Genomic DNA, 12,556 nt, shown 5'->3' with positions numbered 1-12,556 from the left:
TTTCCGGAAAAACTGACTTATAAACGGAATGGTCGCAATAGAGAATTCAAGCCAATTTTACCCCCCCCCCCCCCCCCCACCCAATTATAAAGTGAATTTGCGTCACGCGAATTCGGCTATGCTAGCCGGCTGGTTGTTATTTTCGTTCAAAAAGTGGTGAAGGAACTTGTGTGGATCAGGTAGAAAACATTCGGCTATAAACGAAAGATATAAGAACAATGCTATCCTGAAATGCTGTGACATGTTTTTGGAGTAGATAATCACAGCGACAGACCGACAGGATGCGCTCCCGTCCTTGCCGTCAGCGATGTTTATTTTGACAGCTCAAGCAATTATCTTTTCCACGTCCCTTCACAGCGTTTATAAAACAAACAAACAAACAAACAAAAAAAAAACCGTGTGTAGACGGAAAAGTGAGGGGAAGGAGAGCGGAACTGCTTGCTGCGCACGCATCTACTCGCCAGTCGCCACTGTCTGGCGGCGGCGCGCGTGTGTGTGTGTGCGTGTGTGTATGTGTGAGGCTGGCGACCAGCAGCATCGCGTTAGCTAGCGAGAGTGTGACTGTAAATGTCGACCTTGACCACTTCCGCTTACTGCAGGGCTCGCTCTCTTTTATCTCTGTCTCCGCCTCCCACAAATATATTGGCTGGCAGGTCTCGCCCTCTTCACCTTCTTTATCTTATCTCTCACGCACACTTGAAGCACCTAATACGTTGCGCCCCTCAAATTTTTCAATTTTAAATTGCTGCCTTCCTTCTGTACTGCATTTATAATTTCTTCTCTCTTTTTAAGAATCGTGAAGAGAGTAGACTTCGGAATGCCATATTTCTGTGCTATCTTCGTCTTGGAAATTGTCTTCTTATCCACTTGCTGGATAATCTCATAATTTTTCATTAGCGACAAACTGGCTCGCTTTATACTCATTTTCACGAATCCACGAGTCCGTGTAAATTGAAAAACGAGTCACAATCGTCAAACGGGACCGGGACGGCAATAGATGCGCGCGTAGATGCTATCAGGTGATGCGCGCAGTTTACCGGTATTGGCAAGCATGGACAGTCTAGAGGGGTGGTATCTATGTATTTTTAGCCATCTTTTGTCTGCCTGCTTACAGTACAGCGCTCGCCAAGATAAACGTGAACACACAGCGCCCAACAAAGTGTAACAGACTTGTTTTTCAACCGATTTTACTCAAATTTTCGACTTTCTCTGCTCAAATTTTTCACGGTTTCTCAAAAAACGGTCGTATAAACGGAATGGACGCATCAGAGGGGGGTCGCATCGGCGGGATTCTACTGTACTTAGCTAACTTAGAAAGTTGTTTGCTTTAATTTGAAATCTTTTCAAATAACTTGCTAAGTTAGCACAGTGGTGTTTTTTTTTTTTTACATTATGACAATTCAAATAAACTTATTAAAATTTTTTGCCATTTAAGTATTCCAAATTATATTTTTTTCCCTTAAAAGTATAAGTAGCATGTTTGATTTTATTTTTAATTGTTATCAACAGTAGGGTTATTTATGGATGAGTAGCAAACATGTATAGTCACAGAATCAAATAATTTTGTGCAGGGTGTGGATTTAAAAACTTTTGAAAAAGTACCTATAACTTGTACTCTACAACCTTTTTTATTTTTGACTTTTTGATTCAGAATGGTGATTTACTAGCCTATCAAATGTTCTCAGCTTGACATTGAGTAACAAGACACCAAGTATATACTAATAATAATAATAATAATAATAATAATAATAATAATAATAATAATAATAATAATAAACATTTACAGCGAATGGTAGCTGGTGGCAGATCAGTCACTTCTTTGACACAGTCCGTAGAGACAAAGAAAAAATAAGGTAGTCTTTTTTGACAACATAAGTGCTAGTGTTTGAATTTATTAGGGATGTGCGAAAGTGACTTTATCCACACGAAATGAAAGTGAAAGAAAATTTATCAAGTTTCGCGAAAGTGAAACGAAAATGAATTTTTCTATGAGATAAATATATTCTTAACGAAAGTTAAGCGAAATTTTTTAATTAACAAAGAAAAAAAGTGCCCCAAAATTTGCTCTTCAGTAATAAATTCTATTACATAAATCATTTTTGTACCTTTTGATGTATATATAAATATTACTATTTAATATAGTCAACATCCGCCCTAGACCACACAACACAGCCCCATGTCACTCGTAAATTTTAAGAATCAATCCAGATCTTTCAGCGCACAGATTATTTCCTTTACAGTCGTAATGTCGCAGTCTATGATAATATATTTATCATGTGCATGGTACTGATGAAAAAACACGTGACTACTGCGGAACGGCCGTCATCTTGCACCACTGTCACACATGGCTAGCTCAGCAAGCTGTAAACCAGGCAAGGGACATGGTCAAAACAAAACATAACAAATGGTTGCTGCCAAGTGACTTGTTGACCTTTTTGTCTAATTGGCTGTATATTATGAGGATTTTATATGCCAGTCAGAGTATGTAAATTTTAAATAAAGCAGACGACAATGTTTTTGTTTGGCTGTGCGCGAATAAAAGTAGGTACGTTCTTTGTTTATGTGTATACGGTAAATACTAAATAGTGTACTAACAGTTCTGGAATGTATGTTTTACGAATATAGTACCTACACTACTGTTTGAAAGCAAATGAATCAGGTAATTTTTCAAATATTGCATGATTTTGTTTTGATACCTAGGCCTACTGTAATCACGGTTGAATTTTGTTTACTTTATCTGCCATGTTTGTTCAAATTATGATTTTACCGTATTTTCATTAACGTGAGTTTTTTTCATCACCACGTAAATTAATCTTAATGGAAATCTTTTTTCTAATTAATGTCTTTATATGATTTGCATATGTTATTACATTATTAGTAATAACAAGCAAATCATATAAAGACATTACAGTAGAATCCCAGTGCTATGTACTTACAGGTACCTCAAGTTTTTGTACTTAGTACTGAAACATGCATACATATCTTTACAAAGAGAAAAATATATATAAAAAAAATAGCTACAGGAGAGCCGCAATGCCATATGTATTCGCAACTGCGACTTGCTTTTTTCCCCTTGTCTAGTTCTCTGAGTATATCCACTTTTTCCTTAAGCGTGAATTGCTTTCATTTCTTTTTATCTCCAGGATCATTCATATTGTAGCACAAATATAATGCGGTGTCTAAATAACGTAACATGAAAATAAACTCAACAATAACAATAAACAATCCCGGCACAGACATCAAACAGTATTTTTAGCGTAGCGTAACACATTTGTCTAAATAATTAATACTTCTCTCAAACCTCCGTCTTTCGATGTATCGAATGGTGTTGTGTTGCTCACGTCGCATACTACGTACGGTATAATCTATGGTTGTGCGCGCAACTGTTTGTTAACTTTGTTTTGAGAATTTAGAGGTTAGAAAATACGTTGCGGTGGTATTTGTGTATCTTTGTTCTACTACATTAATCATTTAGCTGGAAATTTATTTACCAGTTTAAGTAAATTATGGTGTAGTAATGCCACGCTACTAGTAGAATTTATACGTTATAGTGAAAATATGATACTTTAAACTGAAACCGTTTTGCATGGCGAAGATACGATTTTTGGCGGGCACTTAAAAAAAATTTGTTAAGTGAAATATACTTTATAATAAGGTACGTTATTGTACCGGTATTCTACTGTACATTTTTATTAAATTACGATTTCTTTTTCAACTAGAACAAACGAACTTCGGTAAGCTATTGAACTTTCGTTTGGCTCGAAATATTTCGCTAAAAACGAACTTCGACAGATGAAATTCTTACCGAAATCGAAAATGAAAGTAGCAAAATTTCGATTTCGGTATCGGTATACCGAACATTCGCACAACCCTAGAATTTATGAATTTCTCTTCCTTGAAAATCTGTCTAAAGTTTTCCCTTTCATATCAAATGCTAAAGATTTGATTGTATTAGTTGATTTGATTGGCCTATCCCAAAGTTAAAAACCTTTTAAGAAGTCTTTCTGATTAATAACCATAAATACTAAGAGATCTACAAGTATTTTAAAAATATTTTATATTCGTTAATAAATTGATTTTCGATACATCATTTCAAATTGAATAATTTTTTTATTATTATTACTTAGCAATAGATACATTAAATGAGACACATTCCCAAAAAATTTAAATAAAAAAGTGTAAAATGTAAGAAGCCAACAGGTTTTATTACGATATTTTGAATATTTTCTGCATCATAAAACATGCATGCTTTAGATATGTAACAAATAATCTGTGTTTTATGATTACAGTTATTAGAAAAACTCTATTTTTTTGTTTATATATATGGTCAGTTTGACCAACAAAACTATTTTCAAACCTAAAATTTTCCTGGTGTATGATTAGGCCTATGTGAAACTTCAACTAAGCAAATAAATAAAAGCTGTTTTTAATAATCGGTTTGACTTCACCAGGAAATTTGATATTATTTTATTTGAAGCTTCCGTTGTGATGCAAAGCTTCGTATCTGATTTGAAGCTGTGCATTTGTTGCAAAGATTTAAAACATGGAAGCCTAAGTTTCAATCGTAAAAATATTTAGTTTTTTTTTTTGTGTTGTGTATGTTTTGCTTGAATAAAGTTGGTTACTAAAAAATCAAAAGGTGGCACTCAGTTTACTTTTATGAATGCTCAATATTAATATTATGCATGGTTATTTTATAATTTTTATTGAATGATGTAATACATAGGACCTAATTGGTTAATCACCAAATCAGTTCAAACATTACAAACTAGTGATGGGTCGATTCCGATTCCGGAATCGGTCGGTTCCACCGATTCCACTGGAATCGTGGGATTCAGAATACAATGGTTTTGGAATCGACCATGACCGATTCCTGCATTGTTTTTAAGTTTTCAAAATACATAATCTACGCAACGTAAGAAAATATTAAAATGCATGCAAATATAATTTTTAAAACTACATAATACAATCTTTTTTTACGGAACTGATTTGCGAATTACGGTGATTAACGTATTTATTTACTTGCACCGCCATTTTCCCTACTGTACAAATGCAATATCTACTTTCCCACTTTAAGCGAAAGCATTTTTAGGAAATTACGTTGCAGCAGCACTGCATTTAATAGCAAACCTTCAAAAATAATTAGACAAAACCATAAATGTTTAAAAAAATTATGTAAATGTAAACGGCAAATAATGTAAACGTTAACTATTTGATCATGGCAGCTACATTTGCCATTGTAAACAACCTAATTTTTTTTTGTGCTACCTGCCATGGTAAACCATACGGCCATGAACAAAATCTTTGGTGACGTGAACGTGAACATCTCTACACATTAAACTTTAAAGAATTAAAATAAAATAATTTTTGAATGAAATTTTACCCAAATTCACAGTGGATTATTGCAACCATATTAAAATAAGTTTAAAAGCAACATAACCAAATTGCTTTAAATCGGCGTTCTTGTGCGTGTTCAGCGATGCTCGTTTTACGTTAGATATATTTTGGAAAGGCAGTTGGCAAGTCTGAATTTCCAAACATTGCTGCGGAAACGTTCGTAAATTTTTATTACCAAATGGCAAACATAAACAATCTTTTGAAAGTAGTTGTGTTAGTTTAACAGAATTGTTTCCGATAAATTTCTGAAATGAATTAAATGTTAACACGCGATTATTTTATGAGTTTAAATATTTTGTGTAAGAAAATCTCACCATAAAATGTGAAAATTTTGAGATGCTAAAAATTGCACAGAACTTTCTTACTCAAGAACCGAAAATTTATTTTCTCTTTACGATTGTGAGGAACTGCAAGACTGGATGGATTTATTCTTTTCACCAAGTGAGATAATTAAGTTCTAGGTAATATATTAAAACGTAAGCATCTCTGACATTTTATTTTAGTGTGGTGCATATTTGTTTGTCATTCCATCATAATGAGATAATAAAGTTTTATTTTTACATTTCCCTTTTTTATTTTTTTTCGCCATGGTCCCTTGAAATATGTATAAACGAGGTTATATTGACATTTTATTTGTATCATTATTTAGTTGTGCTTGAAAATAAAATTCTTAACCTAACCGTACAAACCCTCTTTTTTTACAATTAATTAATTGAGTTGATAATGTAAGGTATCTAAAGTTTGTTAAGTTATAACATTATTTACAATTTAAGTCATTAGACATCTTTGATTATTGGCAGTGTTTGAACACGTGTTTCGTCTAACTATATGCAAGGTTAAAAAGCCAAATTGTGCTAGAAATACAAGGTAGCGTAACTTGATGGTAATGAACATACTTTTTAACATTATATAAGCTGTATATAATGTTAATTTCTGCACAGAAAATGAAACACAACATAATTACATTTTTAAAATCATAAACAACCTTTTTTTTCTTAGTATATTACTCTGTTGAACATTGTCAGATAAAAATTAAGGAATCGGAATCGGATTCGAAGAATTGACCCTTTAATTTAAGAATCGAAAATGGAATCGGAATCGGTATATTTTAGGAATCGGCCCAACACTATTACAAACATTAGATTTGTTTATTTACTTCAATCCTGTATCTTATAAGATAAGTGTAATAAAGCTTCACTGAGAACAATATTCTGAATTTGATTCGACTTTGCTAAGATTAAAAAATTTGAGTTGATTTTTGCTTTGCTTCAAAAATTAGTATTTGCACAGGCTTATATAGGAGATAGATTGCCACTTTTTATTTTCTTAAATTTTATACCGCTCTATTATGGTTCCATATAAATGAATCCACTTCATGCATGAAGGCATCAACTGATCAACTTAAAAATTTACTGCAAGATTTTTTCTCAATGGCACAAAATTATTTCCAGCAGCTTGTGAGAAACTGTTCCTTGATAGGGATTTTTTTTTCCTTTGAATTAAATTATGAAAGAAATAAAGTATATTCTGTTACTGTTGGTTTTACTATCTTATTCATCCAACCTTATGGTACTTTAGATTTATAGAATTTTATAAATTTTGTATTTGTCCTGACTTATTAATAATCTTGCACATATTCACTCCTTTTTTTAAAAATATTATTACCGTATTTATCTGCAAAAGAGACGCCCCTGTATAAGGGTCATAGCTATATAATTTGGGGTCATAAAAATACACTTTTTCACCATAAGGGTCTCCCTCAAGTAAGAATCGCACCATTTATCTGTCTACAATAGAGTACAATTGAAGTTGTTCCGTGTCTCAGCTTACTGGTGCGTATAAAATCGGCACTGGTGGTTCATTTTATCAAAAATGTTTTTAGACAAATGTTTTAGATGAAAATAGTATCATTTACAAATAATTTTAACGGATTCGATAGTGTGCTTACTAAGGGAGAAATTATTTTTTTTTGTTCCCCAAACCTTTGTTGTTTCCACTCCTTGCAGTTATGGTTGATTGTATCAAACATGTATTTAGACAAAAGTTGTTGGTATTACCCTTATGAGTTACAATACGTTCAAACAGATGTATTATTCATCATATTCTGGAAATTATAGCAATTTTTCAGCATTTTTTTCCAAAAAGCCTTCATTTTTAGCCCTTTGATTGGATATTGCACAATAACGAACTCGACTGAGATTTATCGTGATTATATTTTACGTATCAGTTTAAAAGTAATTTGTGAAAAATTACAGTAGCTATTGTGTCCCTAAAAATGTACTGTATTCATAAACTTTTGAGCTGACTATGGTTTTGGGGTCTATTGCCCATTAAAAACGAAAAAACTATATAAAATTTTTCCAGGAGTCGCACCGTGGTAACGGCTACAACAGGTGGATCTACTAGAGGCGGAGGTGTGTTACCCCGATGGAGGTCTCCTTCTTGCGGCGCACCACCGCCACGATCCGGGCGGCGTCCTCGTCGTCGTCCGCAGGGGCGGGCCTCCCGTCGCCCAGCAGCTTGGCGAAGTCCAGGCCGCTCTGCTGCAGCTCGCTAAACGTGCCGTCCGCCTCCACGCGCCCCTGCCACACACTCCGTGCCGCACTAGCCCATCCGATACTTCCTTTAGGGGGGTGGAGCCTGAGTTTTATAGATCTCATGGTTATTTTGGTCCCAGGTGAACTTCGCAAAATTTTGCCAAGCGTGAATAAATCCCTAAATTTTAATTTGATACTAAAAACCGAACAAACACACTTCTTTACTGCGTGTGAGCATGCACACGCACACTCTCATATGTACATTCATAAAGTAACAATGATGCCAACCTCACTGTATTGTTCGTTGATTTTGCAGCTTCATTTAAAAACATTATTTGTAACATTGTTCTACCTACACTAAAATTGCTGTATGAATCAAATTAATCAGATCTAGGAAATAACATTACAGTTTACTTACAAGTCATGAGAAAAAAAAAAGATATGCATCAACTGTTAATGAGAAAGATATTCTGATGTTGGTACCTACAGAATTGTTAGTGTACAATAAGTGCAGTGTAGGACCTACAGTAGAAACCCTTTTTTAACTATTCAAGGGTGTGTCTGAAAATGTTGTAAAATGTGGGAAAGTGTAAAATAAGGGAAAAGTATGAAAGTTGAAAGACTATTTTTTTTATCAGGGGACAGTGATATACGACCTTGCAATTCATAGTAACATCAGACATTTACAAGTTAAGAATATTAATAAAAATACATTACTCTATCACAGCACTGGACTGCATTTCCATTTCATAATTATTATGTTCAGAGTTGAAACATGCAAGCCTAACCTCTCAGCGAGTAAAACATGAGTACTTTTGAGCTCATCCACACACTTTAAAATGTTTAGTCTTTCATCAGTTGAAAACACATCGAAAATTTCATTAGCTACAGCGCTACTGTCTCAACAGTATTTTGGAATTGGTATTTCACAAGAAAGTGTTATCTTCACATGTATGATGTATGTGACAAACACGGGAATAACGAATTTAAGTATGTATAGCATAAACAAACTGGGTGAATTGCGGGTAGCACATTGTACGCGTGTTGTAAGCAATGGGAATTTATTGCACTGTGTAAATGAGATTAAAATTGGACCAAAATAAAATGGTAGAAATAACGGGCAAACGTGTAAGCAATTTGAATTTATTGCACTGTGTAAATGAGATTAAAATAGGACCAAAATATATTGGTAGAAATAACAGGGAAACGTGTAGCAATGGGAATTTATTGCACAGTGTAAATGAGATTAAAATAGGACCAAAATAAAATGGTAGAAATAATGGGCAAACGTGTCAGCAATGGGAATTTATTGCAGTGTGTAAATGAGATTAAAATGGGACCAAAATGAAAAGGTTCAAACAACGGGGCTCTGCTGCCCCCGGGGAGCGCCACTCACGTCCTTGAGGATGACGATCTGGTCGACGTCGCCCAGGAACTGGAGCTGGTGCGTGACGAGCACGCAGGTCTTGTTGCGGAGGTAGCCGCAGATGCAGCTCTCGAACAGGTGCTTGCCGACGTGCGTGTCGACGGCCGACAGGGGGTCGTCCAGGATGTAGATGTCCGCCCGCTTGTACACGGCCCTGCGGACACCGGCGCGCTCTCTCTCTCTCGGACCCCTGATCATGTGCGTGCGTCAGACGTCATAGCAAAGTGGAACCAACAAACTGTTGGATATCAATCCGAGCCACGTTTTTTTCTAGCACAATTTTTCTTGGCTGATGAATTACACATTTACTCAAGACACTACATCTACTTTTGGGCAAAATGCATTTTTAATCATAAACTTGACCAACGTTTGACGTTCTTTCTAGTGGCAAAAAACATTAAGATCTACGATACGTCAAAATTGCACAATTTTTTGGTAGAAAATAGTTGAGTAGATAGGTAAGGCACTCTTTAAAATCTTTAAACTGTTCTCCTAAAAAAATATGGTTTTTGTGATATAATGTCTTATAACTCTGAGGTACAGATATGTAACCCTGAAGAAAACTAAATTGCAGAAACTCTGTTCGCTGGTTTAATAAAATAAAAAAAAATAAAAAAAAAAGCTGCTAATAGTAAGTGCTATTAGTTAAATATTAAAAATTATGTACAAGCATGTATTTTTCATTTTTTTTTACAAACACTATTTTTCATTAGTTTGAAATTAACTATGTGCTACATTGATAGTTTGTGTTTGAATAGAACTGGATGAAATGTGCATGCACATTGGACATTATCCTGTTAAAATTCCATTGCATGGTGAATTTTTCATTGTGAACTTTAACCCTTGATACACCCAAAAAAGTATAACTTCAAAAAAACTGCATATATTCAATTCTAAGATGCATTATGGGGTTGGTTAACTACTTAATAGAAAAACTACTTTAATATATCCATTTAGCTATATTAGAATAAAGCCAAACTTATTTTAGAAACACAGTAATAACGGGGACCAATCCCCAATAGTTTCCATTAATAACTGTCATTCTTCATTTTATTTAGCCATTTCAGTTGTACCTCAAGGTGGTACCTTTTCACCTCTACTCTTTAATAATAAAATATTTATTAATGATATATCTCATGTTTTGTACCATTCATCTGGAGTTTTGTAGGCAGATAATTTTAAAATTTGTAGAACCATCACTTTCCTTAATGACTGTCTTTTATTTCAATCAGACATTAATACAATCTATAATAGGTGTAATCTTAATTTAGTATCTCTCAATAAGGTAAAAAAAAAACCAAAATTATATCCTTTACTAGGAAATATTTCCCCATGTATTTTGATTATAAAGTATAAACTAGACAATACTATAATTCATTAAGCATATTCTTTAAAGATTTGGGCATAATTTTTAACTCAAAATTATATTTTCACCTCCAATAGCTCAAGAACACTTAGGTTTAATTAAATACTGTACATCACTTATTACTATACCAATTCTGATTACATTTTTATTCTGTATTTTTCTTTGATTAGGTCTAAATTACAATACTGTTCAATAATTTGGAATTCAATCAATTCCTTTGATTCTGAAAAAATTGAATCCATTCAAATTAAAATTGTGAAACTTATAATATTTAAAATTCTCCTCTACTCAAAATTTTGTGTCTTTAGCTGATTGTAGAGCTCTTCTCGATTCTCTTTTTGTTAAAAACTGTTATAACTCTTTAATTAAATGTAAATACATTCTCTACAACATTGGACTCAAAGTTCCACAATTTCATAGTCGACTAAAGTATACCTTATGCACTCTTAACAAAAGAAATATAATTCTGTACAGACTAATTTCTAATTATAATAAGTTGGATAATTTTCCTTAGTTAACTGACTATCATTTATATTCAAACATCAAATATTATTGTTTATAAGGATTTACTGAATTAATTCTTGTATTTAAAAAAAATATTATTCTGTCAATAACACTTTATCACAATTTTATTTTTATCGAAGTATGTACTAAGTTTGTATCCATATAATGTTTTATAAATATTTGTATATTGTTCTTCGTGTTTAATTTTAAGATCTGTTTACAATTTATAGTGTTTTATTAATACGTAATTACAGTAGAATCCCGCTGGAACGACCCCTCACGGTTCCCGAAAAAACCGTCGTACTTACGGAAGGGTCGTTCCAAAGAATTTGGGCAATTTTTGGCCAATCCCCCCCCCCCCCCGGCCGTTTCACGGAAAGAACCGTCCTTTATTTGGGCAGCTTTAAAATAACATCGTGCTAACGTTATGTAACGTGGGTAGTTTATTTTTTATCCATTTATTGCCCCCCCCCCCCCCCCACTCTCTTTCGGCGTCACCATTCGTCCCGCCGCGCCGGACACGTCTCTCGGCACCAGGCGAGCTAACGGGCGGCGGACATAATAACCAACCGACGTGAGAAGGGAAGCGGACGTCAGAGTATTTTCCCTGGGTTTTAAAAGTGTGACAGGTGAGGTTGTTATAAATAAGGGTCGGGCCAAAAAGCTATTTTACATGGTACGTAACTGGGTGGTTTGAAATATAGAGCGGCCGAGTTTTCATACCTCGCGCCCCTCAAATTTTTCAGTTGCACATTGCAGCCTTGCTTCTGTACTGCATTCACAATTTCTTCTCTCTGTTTGAGAATCGTGAAGAGAGTAGACTTCGGAATGTTGTATTGCTGCGCTATCTTAGTCTTGGAAATTGTTTTCTTATCCACTTGCTGGATGATCTCATATTTTTTCATTAGCGAAAGTGTATTTCGCTTGGCACTCATTTTCACAAATGCGAAACGAAAATCCCAAAAAAATAATCAAAATCCGTGTAAAACTGCGAGTGTCGTCAACGATCGTTCATAGAATCAAGCCAATAATTTTACCAAATCAAAATCCAAAAACAAATGCGTGTGTCGTCAACAATATACAAAATTCACAAAATCAAACCACTAACCAAATCGGCGTCCAAGAAACAAAGCGTAATAAGTCGTCAACAATAATAAAAACCAAGAAATATCCAAATCAACAAGCAAAAGAAGCGTATCCACCAGCGAGCAAGATCACACTAACAAGCCACAAGACAAAGACACGGGATCGAGACGGCAACAGAAATGCGCATGCGCACCACTGTTTACCGTTATCGCTAGGGTGGCCAGTCTGGACTCTGGAGGG

The 12,556-nt window shown here is 34.4% G+C and overlaps 1 protein-coding gene across 4 annotated transcripts in view; it reads right to left on the bottom strand.

The window, feature by feature from the left end:
• LOC134540681 (probable multidrug resistance-associated protein lethal(2)03659) overlaps nucleotides 1-12,556 on the bottom strand; it is a 152,613-nt gene that overhangs the window by 56,258 nt on the left and 83,799 nt on the right. For all 4 annotated transcript variants that reach the window (XM_063383556.1, XM_063383559.1, XM_063383557.1 and 1 more), the window contains exons 12-13: nucleotides 9,331-9,514; nucleotides 7,821-7,979 (exon numbers count right to left, since the gene is read on the bottom strand). In XM_063383556.1, the coding sequence (XP_063239626.1) occupies nucleotides 7,821-7,979; nucleotides 9,331-9,514 (343 nt within the window). The remainder of the gene's footprint in view (nucleotides 1-7,820; nucleotides 7,980-9,330; nucleotides 9,515-12,556) is intronic.

This window comes from Bacillus rossius, chromosome 17 (genome assembly GCF_032445375.1).
Source record: "Bacillus rossius redtenbacheri isolate Brsri chromosome 17, Brsri_v3, whole genome shotgun sequence".
NCBI lineage: Eukaryota > Metazoa > Arthropoda > Insecta > Phasmatodea > Bacillidae > Bacillus > Bacillus rossius.
The sequence above is the reverse complement of the archived record's forward strand: the minus strand, read 5'-3'. Positions and strand labels throughout refer to the sequence as shown.